Genomic DNA, 21,219 nt, shown 5'->3' on the forward strand with positions numbered 1-21,219 from the left:
GACTCTTTGCCCACTACCTGTGGTAGTCTGCGTCATTCAAGTGTTGGCTGTAAAGAACCTCTGGATTCCTCTAGTCCAACCAGCTCCTTGGAACAGGACTGATTCCTCCACCTCTCCAGGTAACCTGTCCCAGCATTACACTACCCTTCTTGGACAGCTTTATAGCATTTTGTACACCTGTAAAGTGTGTTTTACACATTGGGTCATAGGAAGTTACTGCTTTGGCTTTAGAATTCCTGGCCTGGCTGTACAAATTACAGTATATTAAACCAGCCTAAATCCAGACAGCCCTTGGGATACCTTTTGAAACCTTTTCATCTGCCATTTCAGTATTTGACTGTACTGCCCCATAGACTGCCTCTCCTAGCCCCTCCACATAGCTAGACATCCTAAGATGCTGGAGTGCTAGATCCCGCAGTGCCTAGCATTGCTATTTTTTCTTGTTATTTTCTTCCACAGTGCAAACATGCTTTACATTTTAAATCTAGAAATGTCCTTGATGTATATTCCTACTTTTTATTTGTTCAGCCTTTTCCTGCCCTTTAGCAGAGCAGGCACTTGATGAAAGAAGGGTGTTACTGCTACCAGAATAGAAATGATTTCCATTTTAAAATGAAGAAACTGTTCAAGAGTCTTTTCTTTAAAGACTCTGTTCCATTTTCACCTACCTTGGAAAATATGCATACTTATTTTGTACTTTTGGGTGATAGTTCTTAAAGTGGACTGCTAACTACCTTCAGTGAAAGAAATGTATATGAAGTTGTAAGAGTAAGTTGTAGCATTCTACATTCTGTAAAATTTTACATAAACCAAATTTTGTAAAAATAATTATGCCTAGCTAGTCTAAATCATTTTGCACTGTCAGATCTAATATAGTTTTAGTTTAAAAGGCTTAGATTTTCTTTATATCATACGTTTCAAAAAAACCTACCAGGTCTGCAAACACAAAAGTTTTATTTTCAGAATTCCTATAATATGTTTTATTATTGAGGATTGAGGCATTAGCTTTCCTCTTTGCCTTTTATTCCTTTTTTGTATCAAGTCTTTTTACCTTGTAAATTCTCAATTTTGTATTATTTTAATATGATTTAGTATTATTTTAACCCTAAAGCAAAATACTCTCTGTTTCTGATTCTCCTTTTCAAATATGGGTACACTTCAACATCAACCTAATTGATTAAAATGGCAAATACAAAAAAAAAAAAAAAAAAAAAAAAAAAAAAGTCATATCAAAAGAAAATTGCTTAGGTTTTAGATTCAAGGATTAGAAGATTAAGAGAATATAAGAGAGAATAAAGAATTTCCATGAAACACAAGTTGATACTTAATAGAAATGTTACTATGTTTTTATTTAATGTAGCATTTATCGACTGCCTGGGTGAGGCAATATTCTGATCAAGAAAGCAATATAGTGCCTCCTCAGCTAAGAATATAGAAGAAAAGACTTAAAAGGTATCAAGAAGTCTGTGAAGCAAGCAAGGATAAGACTGCAGTGAGGGTTAGCATGCTTACCTGTTATCTAACTAGCGTGGATGCTATTAGTGCAGAAGACAAGGAGAAATGGATGTCACATAGACTGTCAATGTCTATCCTGACCTGAACTGAACTCCACACTGTCATATCATCTCCAATGTGGTTATGCAAGCTAGTCAGATGAAAACAGATGAAAACTAGTGTGATTATGCAGCAACTCTGCAAAAACCCTTTCATTTGTAGTTAGACATACCAAAGGGAATCATCATAACTGCTGTGCTGAGGCATCCATCCCTGTTTTGCCAAGCCAGAAGGCTGCACAAGAACAGGCAGAGGCTGCTGAACATTGTTTTGTTTGCTGAAATGTGGGAGATGACTATATTGGTTATTGCCTATAGTTTTAGTTAGCCTTAAGAAGCAAATAGCAAGGACTCTTACTGAGGACTCTAGAAGGAAACAGTCCTGCTCCTATGGATCTCAGGTGGTTAAATAGTATGCAAATACGAGTGTAGCATATTTTGCTGTTTTTATAACAATAAGGAGGGTGTTAATATCATTTTGTTGTAAATTAACAATATTTTGTTTTAGAGATTTTTATGGTATTGGTTTCCACTGTCATTGTCCCTGGGGAGTGTAATTGCAGGTTGTTAGGCAGACCTGCCAATATACTCACTTTTGCCATACAAGGCCTTATCTGCAAATGAAATAGTGAAAGGCTTTAGCTTGAGTTTCTCTGAGAGTGAGAGATCTGAGCAGATAAGAACACCACGGTAGAGGTGAAATTAATTTCCCAGCTATGACAACAGGTAGGTAATTAGGCTATGTCACACTGCATATGTGCAGACCCAAAGCTTTGATAGCAACAGTAAGTTGACCGTCTTCAAGTTTTTTGTGCATATCTTTATTATAATGTGTTAATTTTAATGTAATCTATATCACCTTTTGGAGGAGGATTCTTATTTCTTAAAAGAGAAGGAAATGCATTACGTGTAATAACTCAAACCCTTTCTGTCAGGGTTTGGACTCTGAACACGTAGAACTGCAGAACAAGTTTCTAAAACTTTAGCTGACAACCCAGAAAAGATGCCACTGCAGTTAATTTTATTGGAGCAGCACTTTGGATCATGGTTATGGATCAGGGCCCTGTTTTCTCTATTGCTGAATTAATGCAGAACCAAAAAGGCTGTTCCTGCCCAAAAGGATATTACACTCTAACTGTAAGATTAAAAACAAAGCTATAACAGAGGGATACAGACTGACGGAGCACAGGGAAGCAAAGAGGGCATAGATAACCATGCTTTTTGCACTAAAGTGGGCTAGGAGTATCAGCACTTATAATTCCAAGCTTAGCTGCAAGGCGTTAGATAGCCTGGAAAAAGATGTTAACAGTCAGCTTGCTGGCAGACTAGTAACTTTAAATGCTAAGATTCTTTGTGAAGTGATGGTGTGACTAAATTAGATGATTTTCAGATGATGTATGTGTTTCTAATGAGAATGTTTGTAAATTTATTTCTTAAATTACCTATATGTGTAGTCTTGAAGGTTTTAACTATAATCTAAAGATTAAATAAACTTTATATGAGAGAATTAAAAAATATCAGGCAATTTGCTTATGTTATTAATTTTTTTAGTTTAAATACCTTGATAGTCTTTTTTTGGGCAAATTAGGATGATTTTTCTTCACTACAAAAGTATTAATGGCATTTGAACTGTTTATAAACATTTTGCTAGTCAAAAGCAAAAGCTTTATTAAAATATTTATCTAGATGCAGTACTTTGTAAGTGCTGACTGCCACATCCTGAAAATAGATATTTAAAATATCCCCATCTTATCCTTTCAATGAAGTGGGAAAGAAAAAAAAAGAATACTGACTTGCAAAAGCAAGTAGAAAGACTTAAACTAAAATCTGGATCTCCCAAGTATCTAGATATAGCCTTCTGACAAATTGCTGTTGAGAAGAGCTATGTGTGCTTTCCACAGAGAAGAATTTCCAGTACATTTCCTTTCTACATTTATCTGCCTTTTGATAAGTTAGACTACTTTTTGATAAATGAAGGAACTTATGGCCTAGTTTTGCAGTAACGCATGTGCATTTACCATTTACTCTGGAGCTTTTATGGAACAGTAAGTATAAATGTTTACAGAGAGTTGCCCAATCATAAAATATCAAGAGAAAGATGTTCCTTGCAGATGTGCTGATTTAGCTTTCAAGACAGGATTCCTATATGCCAGGTCTCTAACTCAGGAATATGTCTCTGCTATCAGATAAATTTGTATCGTATTATGCTGTGAGACTGTTGTAAAGGTATATTGCAAGGACCTCACCAATATGAATGAAAGCGCTGTCCGACTGTTTGAATTGCTCAGATCTCTGCAGATTAGCAGCTGTGTGCCACAAAGATGCAATTTGCAGTCTTATGCAGCAACAAAGCAGTGTTGTGGGAGAGAGGGACAAGTGACCCAAAACGTGCCCAGGTGACCTGCAGGTCCAACCCGCCAAATAGGGCAAACTCAGCAATCCAGTTCGCATTCCACATGGCAAATGGTCCTGGAGGAAAATTCAAGTAATAACCTTCAGGGTCATGTGGTGAACATGCCAGCTTTGGGGGATGGCCTTGGAGCTCCATTCAAAGGGACATATCTGCCCCACAATCCTGTCTCTTTACCAGAAAATGTTGTAGTCGTAGGCCTGAAATAAATTCTCTGGAAAGAAAGTTCTTTGCCACATGGGAAGGAGAAATGTAAGTAGTTAATTCACATGAACTGTCTACTTTAAGAAATATTTGAGATTTTGACTATGGAACTGTGGCTGGGTTGTCCAGCCCAGCACAAATAAAGAGCAAAACTACTTCAGAAACAAGAGAAGAGAGTTAGGACTTCCTCTAGTAATAATGTTTGTCAACTGAGATTGTATCATTAATGTTTGAAGCATGAACATAGCATTGTAGCATGAACCAGGGGCTTGAAATTTGTGTAGCTCTTGGGAATTCATGTACATTACATTTTGGTGACTGTGTACCTACTATATTGGATTAGATGGAAGAGTTGCAAAATTCCAGCTTGTTCTTATCTGTGACTAATCAAAAACATATATATATATATATAAAATAAACGCACACACACACATGTATATATAAACATATGTGTGTGTGTGCGTGCGTGTGTATATCTTTTTCCAACATTACTTTCTAACAAAATGCTGATGTTGCAAGTATTTCATATCAGTCCTATTGCTTTGACACTTAAAAGTGATGAATGTGCCCCAGAGTGATCAACAAGAGCTTTGGAAATGCTACTATAATCCATGCACTCATATTGCCTTCACTAAAGTAGATTACAAGCTTCCTGTAGAATTAAAAACATCTCTTCCAGCACTTAAATTTTATGGCCTTCCAAAATTAAAACATTGATTATTTAATAGACCATATCTTACTGATGACAGGAGATTAAATTCTCCTCACAAAGGAATTTTGGCAGTATCTGAAAAGAGGCCTCAGTTTTACCATGGAAATATAGAAATTTTACTTTCTTGTTATAAGCAGGTATGTCAGATAATTAAAGCTTAATTGCCAGATCTTCTCCATTTATGTGGGCTCAGCTGTGTTTTTGTTGTTATCAACAAGACTACAATTACATCTTAGTATTTTTTTTCTTTTTTAATCCCTTGAGAACCTCTTCTTCTTGAAACTACTAAATTCATTGCATATTTATTGTGCCATGAAAACTTCATTTTCAGTGAGCACAATGGGTCAATATCTTGTTATGACTTTGTCAAGTTACATGAGTTTAAGCTCAACAAAATGTAATTATTTCTACGATAGCTTCTAAGAATATATTCAATTAGAAATACAACAGCGAATTTATTTACAAAGGATATTAGTCAGCCCTTCAAAAGAATTACACGGGATATTACTATTCAAATTGTATTGATTTTCAGTAGACCTGGAGAAGGTTAAGCTTGTATCTAAAAATGCTCAAGTAAAGGGAGTTTGGAAAACCTCATGGATTTGAAAAGCCTTTAAGACATCTGACTCTTTGCATGTCTCCATGCAAACTTTCCCTAAGAATCTAGGAGCATAATTTTGAGTTTCCTCTAGTCCTGTGCCCAAGAGAAATGCCAGTTAATGTATTTTCAAAAGTTATACCATCATTTGAGGTAGCATTCAGAAGGGACCAGTAATGAAGGGACCATACCACTTACATGCTATTGACTACAAAAATTGGAGTATTTTGAATGTGCTAGCCTAGCAGAGTAAGGAGGCTTAATTTTCATCTTTTTTTTTTTTCCTTTCTTTTCTGATTACTGATTCTCCAAGTCAAAACTTTCTGAGATGATGTTACAGATGCTTGAAAGTCAGTGGCAGAAGTCCTAATATCTGCCTTAGGATTTCATCTTACATCTGTACAAATCTTAAGTTTTTCTTTATTTTATAGAAAAGCTATGTTTAAAGAGGTGGTCCAGATCTCGGCATTATTTGGAGCTTGTTTGTACCTTGGATTTTGGGTCATGTCCATCTCTTATTTCATGTGCTAATTTGGCAACAGATGTTATAAAAAATTCATCTAGTTTCTCTATGTGGAAATCAAATGGCATTTTTATTGAATCTGTCCATACAGAGTATCCACTTAAGTTTTATTATGACAACAATTCTAAAATTTGCTGCTCTCTAATCCTCACTTATAATTTCAGAGAAATGTCATCTCATCAAGTTGTCTTTCTGAGAAGGGCATGGCTTTGAAACCCTCAACAATTGTTCTTTTCATTTTAAAATGGTGCATTTCTTGTCATTGCCATCCTTTGCAAGCTCACCAAAATATGCTGTTAATTTCACATGGAGGTGTTAACTGTGTGTAGCACTTTGTAACTTACTTGAATATATGATTTATTTTGATTTATGCACTAGGCTTTAAAGAGAGGAACATCTCAAATCTCAAATGTAAAATCTTCTTATATAAATTTGTCCCTATCCCCTCTAAGGATTTTTTTTACTTAATAAAACAGAGACACAGAATTTGACACTAGGTAGAAAAAGTTACTTTCTTGCTTCTTTGCTTCTTTTGCTTCTTTGGGTTTTTTATTATCTATAACACAGGCATTCATCAAGAAAAAGTGTATAAACTTTTCATAAATGTCTGCAGAAAATGTTCTGTAGTTTCCATCAGGATAATACCATATGCCTCAGTTCCATTGGCTCTTAAAAGTCCACAGAGTCCAGAGATTAAGTATAGTTTGCTTGTACAAGGTTACCTCTTCATTATCTGGACAAGGCAGTGGAAAGGATTATGCCCAAGACAAAAACAGGTGAAGACATTAAAATCTGCATACGTTAGATTTAGAAGAATACAGATAGCATGTCATGAAGGGAAAAGAAAGGTGATGTTAGGGACTGTGGTGGGCAGGTTCCTCTGCAGGTGGCACTGACCTGAAGCACTAACCCCCATCTCGTTGCAGGGGGTGCCCAGGCAGCAGGGTTCGGCAGTGGGTTTCACCCCCCAGGGTACCTGGGATCCAGACCCAGGGAAGCGGAAAGCAGCCGTCAGCGGCTTCCTGTGCCCCTGCCACAGTGAATCCAGACACAGGCAGCTGAGGTGGAACTGTCTTCTGTATAGCCCAGGCTAAGGCTATTTCTTTTGTGACTTAGAAATTTTCTTTTCTATATTTTGTGTCAAGGATTTCCCTTCATGAAACTTGGCTATATGGATTCTAATAGAAGTTTCTGTAATTCTTTTTCACTATTAGTGTCATGGTAATAGCTATGCTATGTTTTTTTCTAGTTTTAAAAAAGTATAATTAAATCTATCATAATAAGGAACATGCTCGCTTAAGACTGATATTTTAAAAGGAAAAAATAAGAAAGCACATTATTAGAGTAGATTCTTTAGGGAATTAATTTAATATTTTTAAGGAGGGTTTTTAGTGCTCAAGAAAATGCTAATGTCTTTCCTTAATCAAATTTTTCTTTCTAAGTTTAAATCTCTATTGTTTATAGGAAAGCATGCTAGCAAAACAAAAAACAAGAGGAGTGTATTAATCCTGAGTTCTTCATTGTTGTGCAGCCATTACAGTTATGTCTATTGTTCTAATACAAAATTTGTTGTAGTCTTACTATCATGCACTGGCACTTAGCTTTTATTTATTTTGAACACCAGCTGATTCACTTCTTTCAATATAGCCTCTAGGCCACAGCTTTTCCTTTGTAGCCTGTAGTTGTTGATATGCCATACAGATGTGTCTTTGTTTTCCTTTTACATATACAACATTGTTTGTTTTAATTTTGAAGTGAGCAAGGACTTATGCCCAGTATTTTACCATTCTGCTATGCCATTTTGGCATACATGATGGAGCTATCTTTCCATGGTCCTAGATCTAGCAGCTGTATGACACCTTCAGGATTGTGGGAGTTTTCTATATTTTGTATATATTTTCTAATCTATGTGACTGCAAAGAAAAACCAGGTTCACATTTTCCATGTCTCTATTATTTCTGGTGGTCTTTAATCCTCAAACCATCTACTCTGCTATTGAAGAGCCTCCTGTAACATGTCAGGAAAAATTCTGTTGAAGATCAAACCTGTGAACAAATGGCCAGGTTTTGTGACAATTAAATGATAACAGCGTTACATGGGATTAAGTAGGGGGCTATGGTGTGTTTAGTATATTCACTATCAATCAAGAGATATGTAAAAAAGAGCAAAGGGTTTAGCTGGAAAAAGTTGCAGATGTCAACAATATTTTGGCTAGACAGGGATAAAAAAGACTTTAAGGACCTTGAGAAGAACTTTAATACCTTAAATGGTAATGCCATGAAGGCAGAGGCAATGAGTATTTAGTAATGCAGAGTCATGCACGCTAGAAATAGAACAATTTGACCTTCTTACATGCCTCCGAACTTTGAATGTATTGTACACTTCAGAAGTTCCTAGACATTAATTGCAGAAAAGTAAGTAGAAACAACCTAAAGAACAAAGCTGATGTTTAAATGTATAATGAACGATAGTTAGGGATTGATAAGGTATAATGTTTTAATTATACTGTAATATAAAATGATGGTATGCTCTTAATTGGCATACAGAGTTTCGTTCTGGTCTGCCCTCCTGAAACAATCCTTAACTATGGTGTAAGATGGACATTCAGAAATGGAGAGTTGATGGAAGTGATTGAGGCATGTAAAATCTGTCTCATAGAGACTGAAATCGCAAGCGCACTTACCCGAAAACAGGGAAGTTCAGTTACTTCTTCTGTCTTAGCAATTGTTTTGCCTTGAGATTTATTTTTTCAGGGTTAATAATTCAAGGAGGCAGCATAGAGATATAGGGTAAAATATTTGCTTCAGTGAGATCAGCATGAGTTTTGCAGTGCTTTCACCCTCTTAAAATTGAAATATGAGATAATCTTTTGTAGACCCAAGTATGCATCTATGTAATGAAGGGGTCGTGTGATTTCCCACGAGCAACAACAGCTCATCACTGTCTTACTGAAGATCTAAAATGAGAACACCAAATGGTCATCAGGGACTGCTACAGTGGGAGCCAACATAGTTCTCAGAGCACATAATGATTTTCATTAAAAAAAACAGAAAGTGGTTCAGTGATGAAAGATCTTATTTCTCTTACCTATTTTTTTTTCCTTAATGACCCCACAGTCTTTACTGCAACACGCATTAACAGGCATACAATACACAGATTTCTGTATTAAAACTCAAGTCTATTTATATCAGAGAGCTATATGTGCTCCAGTTCAGGGTATATTTTTTTGTTATTTTTCATGGAATGTAGAGTTGGGGGGGTTGTTGTTGCCTTTTGTTGTCCCATAGGTCTAGATATTGTTTGGCCCTAAAGCATATTCGAATACCCTGTGAACACAAAAAAATGAAGAGAAGGGAGCAAATAGGCTTTCTGGCTGTTGCTGTGCCACTAGGTATACTTTAAGCCCCTGAATTTGATAGTGAACCAAATTTAAGAGAATATGCTTCAGCCTTTCTCTTCCAGTATTGTCACCATTATACATTATACTAATAGAGAACCATTCCTGCTTTCAGGCATTCTGGAGATACTCCTCATCTATACATCTCTGCACTTCCTTCCACAGTAGTCCAGAATAAACCAGGAAGTTTTGGTTTACCTTCTAACTGGAAAAAATATATGTGTTTTCTAAAGTAAATTTTGTAGGTAATTAATGCAATTAATGTTTTTCAGTTAAAGCAGTAGATAATGCAATTGTTTTCTAAGTTTGACTGTAGTACTAGACAGGATTTTGAAATGTTGAGTGCCTTGCATATAAAGCAAATCTGACTAGTAGTAAGGAATGAATATAGAAATTATACTGTTGTGCACAGTGCATGCACCAAATCGAGGAATGACTGAGTTTCTGAACGTCCAGTAAGTGAGGTAATCTGTTTTACAGCCAATTACAACACAAGTCATCTACAGATGCTTAATAATTCTTTATGTTTCTACAAACACTGGAGCATTTCCCAGATGCAGGTAAATGAAACTTAAAAAAGATACTTTCAGCAATTTTCAAAGTAGCCTAATGGAATTAGACACCCAATTCCTATTGACTTTTTCCAGTTGAAAATCTTCCTCTTAATTGTGTTAATTGATGTTTTAAAATGTTTTCAAAGTTAGAAGGCTATATATAGATAATGCTAATTCAGAATGAGACAATTTTCATATTGATAAATTCTAGGACACTCCCTCTTTGACTACAAGGTGTGTTTATTTTTCTCTTCTTCCCTGAGGGCAGAAATTAGTTACTCAAGCTCACCAGAGAATCTGCTGAGAGCTGCTACCTAAGAGCCAAAAAGTGAAAGGCATTAGTCAATCATGTTATCTCATGATTATTTCTACCAGGCAATGAATTTGTTTACAGCCAACAGTTTCTGTTCCCCATTCCCACCTGGAAAAAGAGTGCTGTGATCAACAAAAATCTCAGAAGTATAGTTGATCTGGAAGACCTTGAAGCACTTTTGATTATATGCTCTAGCTGAAACCTAGTCTTCTATTATTTCTTCGAAAGGTCCTGATTAGGATCATCTTTAACAGCCAAAATAGAATTGAGAAACAGTAAACGTGTTTCTATCTGCAAATTAGAGGAATATAATTACTAGGTTTTCACCTTCGGATATGAAATTTTTGTTCCAAACCTCATAGTCCATCTCTGAAGAAAGTTACCTAGCGTTTGTTCCTTATATATCAAGCATTTTATAGCAGTTGCTGGGAGTGGCTCAACGAGAAGTCATTCATCTTACTGATTTAGATCATTCACCTGACCCACAGTTATGCTGTAGAACGAGAACAGACTTCTGAACTCCTCTCAAATATGACGTGGAGAGACTCCATCCTGGAAATAAGTGATAGCTGGTACCTATAAAATGTTAATATTGTATTTGGTACTTTGGTAGTAGAGATATGTTTGCATTATTATAGGAACTTTTACTGTTGGAATACAACATTGGTAATTATTTTTTTCATACCATATCTTGACTAGCACTAATGCATCCTTTAGGAACAATGATATTTTATTAGGTTTTTTTACTTTATGACCTTGAAAATAGTGTCCTGTAGAGAAGATACCAGTTTATGGTATCTTTAACAATTAAAGAACTGAGTCATCTACCTTTACAGGATAACACTGAGAAGGTAGTTGCCTGATGCTCCTAATGTTCTGTACAAAGTTACTAAAAGGGAACTAAATTTTGTTTTGCTTAATAGATGAGACTGAGCTGGAGATACTTGAAATTAGATGCAATATGATCCTGTATAACAATGAATGTGAAATTCCTTTAGATAACAAAAGGTAGAAAAATGGGACTACAGAGGCCAAGAATAGGTGGCATTTAGAATACTCCCAAGAAAGAGATTCTCTCCTAGGAAACATTATTAATATTTCAGTATTCAGACATCACTGACAGTTATTTCAAATAGTTTATTTAGGTTTCTTCAATTTTGAAGTCTTTAATATACACAAATATACTCTCAAAACTTGGGTTGAATTTTATAATTATTTTTCTATATTATATTTAGATATACTATTATTAACTTTACTGCCTGCTGTGGGTTTTCTCAGGTTTTTATGTGTTCTATAATGTCTGCAATTACATTCCTTAACTTGAGGACAGGAATAGAATAAGCTGTAAAAAGGTCATATCATGGTTGCAGAAGGCAGTATAAAGTCAGAGAAACAGCAGTCCTGAGCAGAAAGAGGAGCCAAACCAGCAGAAGACTAAGACATGGGTGCAACCCTGATAATATAACCTTAATAAGTGTAGGACTGTTTATATGCTTAAAGATTCTGCAGTGTTAGCCCTGATCGTATTGATTATTTGTATGTACACTTAAATAGTGCCAATTAGCGTTCATCAATTACTGCTGCATAGACATCTCTAAGAGGCACTAGGATTCATCAAGACTGTGAATGGGACATAACTGTCTTATCTTTTGCCCTCCCTGGGCGATTACTGATAATACATGCTGTCACTACTGGTAGTATAGTTGGGTTGCTGGTATCAGTTAAATGACTACCTTTCCTTCCATTTTAAATAATTAGGAGCAACAAATGTAAAACAACCTCATGTGATAAATGCTCTGCTTAGGCAAGATCAAGGAGATATTCATATGTTTTCTTGCACGCTGGCAAGGTAAACCAGCCCACTCTGTACTTATGAGAATGTGGAGTCATTCCATTCATTCATTTCATTTGTGCATTTCATTAAGTTCTCTGACCTGCAGCGAGTGGGTTGGCAGGATCATGGCTGGACTTAGGTGATCACTGCCCAAGCCTTTTGGCTTGCGTATCTCTGTAGGATAGCATGCAAGGTGGTCTGGAGATGAGGATGGCCCTGTACGATAGCACTGCTGATAGTAATAATGACTAAAAAATCTGCTTTAGGAGGTAAATAGAATTTACAGACTTTTTCCCCAACCTAATTAGAAGTGTTGGGATAGATATTTAAAATCTGTCACCTGCTTTTGCAAATGTGTACAGGGGTATTTCACCTGCTTCGTGCTTGGATTCAGCCACAGTGAAGAAGTGGAAGTTGAATGAAGTGAGAGTGGTATGAAGCTTCAGAAAGTGATTCAGTCTATCAGTGCATACGTGACTTGATATCAAGCCCTCAGCTCAGGATGGGGGGGATCTCGCACTAATTTTTCTAAAAGCAAAATCTGTATGCCGGGCATATTTTGTTATGATCGTTCTACCTGAATATTCAGGAAGCATTCCCACTCTAAAGCAAGCTGCTTTACAGGCAAAACTGGGCATGGTAATTGAATTTTATCTTTCCTTCTTTTATCTTGTTTTTGTAAAGCATTGTGTATACACAACTCATTCAGGTTCTTTGTTATCCTTTTCCAAAGAGGAAATTGCATACTTTTGTCTCTTTTGTTTGTTTGTGTTTAATATCTATGAAGCACTTATATAATTCTACTTTTTCTAGCAAACGTACACTCATTTAGCAAAGTGAAAAGAAAGATTAAATGAGTAATTTCGAAAATAGTCAGTGAAGCATCTTTTGAAAATTAATTTTGGTTTGTGAGTTGTGCTTAGTTTTCTGAATCTGTTTTTCTGTAAAGAGAAATATGTAAAAGCTCTAAATATGTAATTACTATTATAGCAGTTTAGTCCTAGAATTTCCAAAAGCTTTCCAAATAGTAATTAATGGAAAGAATGAAATCGAAGTTGCATTCTTGCTGCAGTGTTATTAGGTGATGACTTTTCTGTGGCTTAATGGATTCTGTAAGTTGTCTAATTAGATCTATAATAAGTAATTCAAAAACACTTGATTTCCATGCAGAAATCCCGTTCTTATCGTAAGTACTCATGCATAGAATTAAATACTCTAGAGACATAGTCCTTTACATGCTGCATAACTTCCTATACTGTAACGTTCTTTTTGTTCTTGGAATTGTATGAGGAATGCAGTGTCTTCTAACTCAGTATTTTTATGTTGTTTTACAGAATGTGAAGTTTTCATGGTGTCAGTGTTCCTTAATAGTCTCTTTTTATACTTTGTTTTTCAGGTTGGCTTCATGAGCTAGGAAAGCGTATAGAGTCTCCTTACTATGACAATAACACATTAGGAGGCCCATCAATCAGAAGTGCCTATATAGCTGCCCTATACTTCACCCTCAGCAGCCTCACCAGTGTTGGGTTTGGAAATGTTTCAGCCAATACTGATGCTGAAAAGATATTCTCCATTTGCACAATGCTGATTGGGGGTAGGTATAAATGCTAAGCATCTTGTAAAAAGTTGTGGATTAGGGATGAGAAAAATAAAAGTTGAAACTTTGCAATATTTCTGTTTAAAAAGAGCAACAAAGTTAATTTAAAATGGCAAAGGAAAGAAATAGTTTTGTGGCTGTCACATTGAATAAACTGTCATTTATTTGGAAATATTTAGAAATATTTGCAATCTTCACAGTCTGCAAAGACTGTTCTCACCCCCAATAAAATACGGTTCATCCTATTATGGTAATTACTGAGTCATCCATGGGCTAGAGGAGCACCTGCGTTTTGGTCTTGTACCACAGCTTTTCCAAACGGTCACATAATTGGTGCACGTTCAGCCCCAGTTCAGTCACTTCAGCACCTCTCAGAAAGATGATGAGGAGAGGTGGGCAGCCAAAACAACGTATCTGGCATGGGAGCTGTTGCATATGCCCACCTGAAGGGCTGTCTCAGAGAGAAGATGGCAGAGAGTTCAGAGCTACGAGAATCGTTTGAGCCATAGATGGCTCTATATCTTAATGAAAAAACAGTTTAGTTATCACTAAGTAAATTTTACTGTAACATTGCTTCTATTAGCATTAAAATTGCAATACTTTTGTCATATTTCATGTTCTTAGTTTCTTTTTCATTTACCCATGTTAATTACTTTAGTATTATTTTTATTTAATTAGATTAATTACCTTTTCTTATTGTTGGGGAAAACAGTTTGCTCTTTGTGGTCACCTCCTCTCTGCTGAGTTACTTTGTCACAGCTAGTAGGTTGGTGTCATCTGCAGAGCTTGGTAAGTCCAAGCCAGTGCAGGAGGCAACCAATGCAGAAGACACCTTGCAGCTCTTTGCCTTCATCTTCTCCAAACAAACAAAAAAAGATCTGTGCTATTTCATAATGTGTGCTTCATACAACTTAGAGATGACATAGTGCATGTGAAGGGCAAAAGGCAAATCACTGTTACAGCACCCTCTCCTTCATTTTTTTCTTGGGGCCCTAGAATTAGTAGCAAGTGTTTTTACCATCCAGCTTTTCTCCAAGGTTAGTCTGCAAGACACTGGTTGTGAGTTTTGCAGCATAAATTTTCCTGTCAGAAATAAATTGGTAACTTGACACTCAGAAGTCATGGAACATGATGAATATCCAGTAAACTATATTTTTGCAGCATCCAGTGGTACTAAAAAAAATGCTCAGTGAATTATTGGCCTTTTTCGCTGTCCTGAAAATGAGTGGCAGTAATATAATTAATCATCCAAGAATGATATCATTTTGATTTTGACAATGTCATAAAAACACAAGAAACTCATTAATTATCTTTGATGATGGTATAATGTTATATAACATAAAATATAAAGTGGTCCCTGTGAAATAAGATTTTCATTATATAAAATCTGTTAAAATGAAGAAAGGATTTTTATTTCTATTAAGAAATCAAGAGATATTCTGAACATTGATGAATATTTAATTCACTTTGATACAGCAGAGTTTCTGCAAACTTAGTAGTACAAAAGAGTGTCAAAGTATCCTACATCCATTATTTAGTCCATTTATAGATTTGTTTTTCATTTCTTATATTACTGAGAGTTACATCTAGTATGCTTGTGCACTGAGCAATTGTGAAGAACTAGTGGGCTGAAAATAGTAAGAGGGAGCAGAAAACTGAAAAATAAAGTTACTCAGAGGCAAATGGGCAGAAGAACAACTTTACATCTGGGAGAGTCCAGGAAGCAATATACATCCAGGTAAGAAAGCAGAGCAGGCTGTTTGGAGGAATTGTGCTGAGGAATTCTATCTGAGTCCTTATTTGAGGAAATCAGGAGTTAGCACCATACAGCGCCAACTGATGAGCACACGTCAGTAAACTCTATTAGGAATAAAATACTAATCTGTATTATTTTAAGGTATGAGGTATTTTCATTTCTTAAAACATGTTTTGGTGTGTAGTTTTTGCTGATCTTTAATTTTCAAATACTTCAATGTAAAAATGATGTAAAGAATGTCTTAAGAAAAAATCATATAAGAAGTTTGCTTAATTCAGCAGATAATTCAGAGTTAATTCAGCAGATAAACAATTTATATTCTTGTCTTTTGCCTGCCTTTAAGTATTTGTTCTTGTTATGTATGAATTTGACAGTTACAGGTTAGACAAGTAATATTGTAAAGATAAACCATCTTATCCTATGGAATATTTCATCCTAAAATTGGGGAGAGAAGTTAATCGTTAGCACTTTAACCAGAGTTTCTAGGGCATCCAGCTTCTGCAGAGTATAATTCGGAACTGTCCTCCTGCTCCTTGAAGCTGTCTTCAAGGAGCAGCTTGTGCTGCCCTGCATTTGTCATGTTCTTTCAGCAAGGCATTTACATTTTGAGTGTAGAGGAGGAACAAGCAAATTTCTTCTGCGCTCAGGATCAGACCAGCCCACCTCCTGCCTTGTGCTGCTGAGTTTACATCCTGTTACTTATCAGTCTTCCCTCATGTGTAAGTGATTAAAGTGGCATTTTTTAAGAGGCACTACCCAGCCTAGTAGCTGTGGTCCCTTCTAGGATCAAAGGTGTTCCTCTGTTCTTTAAACAATAAAAATGTGAATTAGAATATCCATGAGAATCAAGGCTGCTTTATGAAATACAGTTCCTAGACATTATTAACTTATCTTGCTTGATTTTCAAGCAAACTAACTAATAGATTTCTTATAGAAAGTAAAATGTTCTGAATTAGCAAACACCGAATCATTTCATTTTAATATCTCAGTTACTCACCTGTAAATCTCATTCCTCTGTTCACAAGGTAATGTGAAGGTGATTTTATTCATGGCCTGCGAAACTTTAGTGAGGGGCATTGCTCACTTACTAATGATGTTTTATTTCAGAAATGTATAGCTAATTCAGGAGTACAAAGCATTGAATGTGTACTTTAATTCTGTACTCTCTTCCTGTTATATACTGTCATTTTTGAAGCTGTTGAAATTTGAATTAAATGTCTTGCATTTTCTCTTAAAGTACTTTTTGAAGTATGAAGTATTGATATATGAAGAAGAGGAAGAGAAAATGCACAATATCATGCACATAGACTCATATGGATTTTAATGTGTTAGGTTTCAGCATTGTCGCTCTTACAGAAGAGTGGCAAATATTACTAATGGACTCCTATTAGCTTCATATCGGCAGATCACCTCTACAGGAATGCACACTGTATTGTGAAATTACATCAGAGCAGAGCGCATTCTCCATTTTTCTCAACTCCCTTCTCAATAAAAACATAAGTATTATTACTAGGTCCTTTATGTTTGACTCAGCCTGTAAAAATTTCCTACTCTCCAAACTAAAGAATCTTCTGCATGTTCCTACCATGTAGAAGCATGATTAACCACCAAAATGCATTCTTCCCTCCTGCTGTTCCTCTCATCTCCACTCACCCTGGACTTCTGTAAATTGCCAGACAAGGTCAGCGTCTTGTTCGTCCTGTTTATAAACCTCTTCCTTAGCTGCTCTGTGGAGTCCATCTGCTTGCTTTCAAGTGCTGTAAAGATGGGTGTCCCTTAAGAGTAATAATCAAGCTCTTTAATGGTTTTTTCGATAAACAATTTGTAAATGTGTATATTATATACCTCAGGTCAATACCACATGACAGACCATCCAGTCATGATTTTTTCCCACTGATAATCAGCAGGTACATTTGTGCACAGACGAACAGAGACAAACCGTATCTGAAAGCATTCCTTCAATTTTGCTTCTGGTCTTGTTATTCCCAAGCCAGTCTCTAATTGCAGACAAATCCGTCTACGGCAGAACTTACTAATAAACAAGTTCACAACATCTTTGACCTCCTCAAGAAACATAAGAAATCAAGCTGTCGGTTTGAATGTATTTTTTTGTTTGTTTGTTTTTAGCCTGAATTTTGACTTTCTGGTTTACAATGTTTCATCTATGTTTGTTTGTTAACATCCTACTCCCTAGAATATGATACATGTCTGAATATAATTTACAATCTCATTCCACTGCACATGGGTCCTCATTATGTGTAGATTCATATATGCTTTGAATTTGTATTTTTTGTGTGAATTCTCTGAAATCTAACTCTTATATTCTATTTAGCTAGTAACTGAACATCTGAGTGTAGTTTTATACAAATGAATCATTCTACATTATTTGCTGAGCTTGCCTTCTTACATGTGTTCATCTGTTGCCTTTTTTCTTGGACTATAAACTTAATTTGGCTTGGACATTCCTTTGTTTTTTATCTGATGACCATACAGCATTAGGTGTGATGCTACCCCGTTCCGTAGCTATGACTGCTAGTGACACAAAATAAATAATACTATGAGTACTGGTGTATACTTCTAGTAGAGATCTAATACTCAAAAGCTTTGCTTTATCTTTTAATCAGGAAACACTGCTTTTCTATGAAAATTATTTTTTCTTTTCTATGTTACATTTTAGTGTAGAGCAAGTTACTCATGCATATAACTTCTGTGCTCCCTAGCTTTGATGCATGCCTTGGTGTTTGGCAATGTGACTGCCATAATTCAGAGGATGTACTCCAGATGGTCCCTTTATCACACAAGAACCAAGGATCTAAAGGACTTTATACGGGTCCATCACCTGCCACAGCAGCTAAAGCAAAGGATGCTTGAATATTTCCAAACCACATGGTCTGTCAATAACGGGATTGATTCCAATGAGGTAACCAAAGGAGTGCCAGGGGTCGTGTGTTTGTTTGTTTTGATTATTGACTTACCTTGGGGGTTATTTTGAATTTTCTCTTTGTGATGCTGGGTTTTGTGTGAAGTTTTGCATTAAAAGAAACATGCCTAGAAATAAAGGTGGGTTATTTCAGGAGGAATGTACTGCTGAAGCATCCGTTTTGGAACGGATCCGTATTATCTATTCAAATTTCAACAGAGCCAGCTAAGTTCCTCATAATTCAGAAACATAAGGAGTCATTGATTAGAAACCGTTTGGGTGATGCCAGAAACAGTCTAGTGAGTTCTTTACTTTTCATTAAACACTGAAATGTTCTGTTGTTGTTGTTTTTTCAAGGAGAGACTTCTTTACTGTCCTCTCCTCCATCCTGCATTTTCTTCTTCTCTTCATCAAAATCCTGTAAATAAGTGGATTGACCTAAAAGATGCTGTCTTGATGTTAACATGTTATTTATTTCCCCTTATTTTTCACTAATGACTAATATGTGAAAAGTAACGGGACAGCAAAAAGAAAAGACAGATTTCTGGTTGTGTATTTACTTGCTAGTTTTAAATGACTTGGCAAGGTAATATTTTATTATACTCCAGAAGAAATCATGACTTCTCTCAGCTGGAGTTCTTGTTTGAATGAACCATTCCCTTCAGATACTGAGTTGTTGTTATATATGTCATTATAAAATTCAATAGCCTCTAAAATTAATGTGGAAACAAGAAAAAAGATTTGGGGTTAAAAACATTTTTTTTGATGTGGTCTTTTTGTGATGGGAACTGCACAAAAAAGGGGGATTTTCAACAGCATCCTAGCAATGGAAGGAGCCTAGTGAGATTCTCAAAGCTACAAAAAACACTTAGCTGTGCAAGCTTTCATAGATCTGGTTAAGAATCAACTTCTGTTTCTGTACCTTCTGCACCTTCAGTCCCATTGAAAGTCGGTAGCTAATGAGCTAGAAGAGCAGCCTCTGGAGACACCATCAGTATTTCATACTTTGCCTCCCATCCAGACAAAAACCTTGACTAAACTGACTTGGTCAAGTGTTAGCAGGCTGTATCATTCAGGTGCGAGATCCCCTCAAACTAAGGAAGAGGATACCTGAAGATTTTATGGTGCCTTGACAAGAGAAAATATAAGATTTTAACAGTTATATGCCATTCTCAGAAGATTGTCTCTGAGCAGAAAGATAGTCCTCTCAATTTTGCTGTCCTGCAACAGATACTTTGTAAAACCGATAAAAATTTCATCAACTGTTAGTCAGCCTGCAGTGAGAACTTGTCTAAAATTAAGACCAAAGCAAAACAGGGAAATTATATAGATCTTACTTTCAGTTTCCATAGGTTTTTCCACAGATGGAATGGAGATGCACCTTATCTCCATTCCTTTCCCACCTCTTCAGTGTCCAGTAGCAAAATCATTTAAAAAAAAAAAAAAAAAAAAAAAAAAAAAGAGGCCTAGTGGTGGTAGATGGACTACATAAAACCTTTTTTTCCCACAGAATTCCACTTTCAGGTGTTTTGCCACAAAAGAGGCAATATAATCTGTTAAGGAATACTATACAAGCAATTTTAAAGAAAATCAAAGCTTAATTTATTTTTGCAATATTTTCAGTGTATATGCCACTTTATAGGAACAGTTTTTGTCACACAAAAATAAAATCTGCAGAACAGCCTACCATGCTCTGACAATCCAGAAGAACTCAGAAAAAGTAAAACTGTGCAAAAAGAGGAGTTCTTACACAAACTGTTGTTGGCTTTTTTGTCTTTTTTTCATAAAGGTAAATATTTTTTGTGTTATTCTTGAAATTTATCAGTGTTTATCAGTCTAAAGATTTATTAAGAACTAAGACATAAGTATTTCACTTTTTTAAAAAAAAAAAAGGAGAGAGAGAAAAGAAAACAACAAGGGGAAATCTTTGCATCAGTACAGTATGTGCAGGCTACTAAATCAAATCACTTCTGTGAAAGACGAAAAAAATCTTTTACACTTAACGTCACCCATTTTTCTCTTTTTTGGACAGCTTTTAAAAGACTTTCCTGATGAGCTGCGTTCAGACATCACCATGCACTTGAACAAGGAGATTTTGCAACTCTCCCTGTTCGAGTGTGCCAGCCGTGGTTGCCTCAGGTCTCTGTCTCTGCATATCAAAACCTCCTTCTGTGCTCCCGGGGAATACCTCCTCCGGCAGGGAGACGCCCTGCAAGCGATCTACTTTGTGTGCTCAGGTTCCATGGAAGTCCTGAAGGACAGCACGGTGCTGGCGATCCTCGGTAGGTTCATGGTTATAGCCTGGGAGAGAAAGGAAGGCCCTCAAACGTAGAAAGTAAAGACCGATGTCAATGAGAAAGTACAGACATCTCCAGAATATCACTTAGACCACTGTTAACTGATTGTTTAATGTATCCTTGCCGTCTGAGAAAGAATTTGTTCGTATTTGAATCTGCTCTTCATACTACACAGGTATCCCTAAATTTTTTAGTTTAAACTTCCTTGTCTCTTACCCTAAGGAACCTTCAATTGCTAGAGTGTTAGCTGTGTAATATTTCATTTGTAGCCTGGTTTTCTAACTTTTTATGCTTTCTGCTTTGTATATAAGGAGATATCTACTAACTTTTGATACGATTTGCTCCTTTCGACCAATCTGGTGGCAGTATTGATGCCTCAGAGTGTATCGAATATATATTCCTAGACATTTTATGAAAATTGGCCACCAGGTCATGCTCACAATAATGCTCTCCAGTGAGAAAGGAAGCAGTGTGAGCCTACTCTCATACTTCAATGAATGTGTAGATACACACAGGCATTTAGTGAAAAGCAAGCGTTGTCGGCTCTACTG

General features: G+C 36.1%; 1 protein-coding gene across 1 annotated transcript in view; it reads left to right on the forward strand.

Annotated features, from left to right (window-relative positions):
• KCNH8 (potassium voltage-gated channel subfamily H member 8) overlaps window positions 1–21,219 on the forward strand; it is a 197,030-nt gene that overhangs the window by 136,941 nt on the left and 38,870 nt on the right. The window contains exons 8-10 of the mRNA XM_062567830.1: window positions 13,495–13,692; window positions 18,172–18,371; window positions 20,404–20,653. Of these exons, the coding sequence (XP_062423814.1) occupies window positions 13,495–13,692; window positions 18,172–18,371; window positions 20,404–20,653 (648 nt within the window). The remainder of the gene's footprint in view (window positions 1–13,494; window positions 13,693–18,171; window positions 18,372–20,403; window positions 20,654–21,219) is intronic.

The sequence above is a fragment of the Rhea pennata genome, chromosome 2 (assembly GCF_028389875.1).
Source record: "Rhea pennata isolate bPtePen1 chromosome 2, bPtePen1.pri, whole genome shotgun sequence".
Classification (NCBI taxonomy): domain Eukaryota; kingdom Metazoa; phylum Chordata; class Aves; order Rheiformes; family Rheidae; genus Rhea; species Rhea pennata.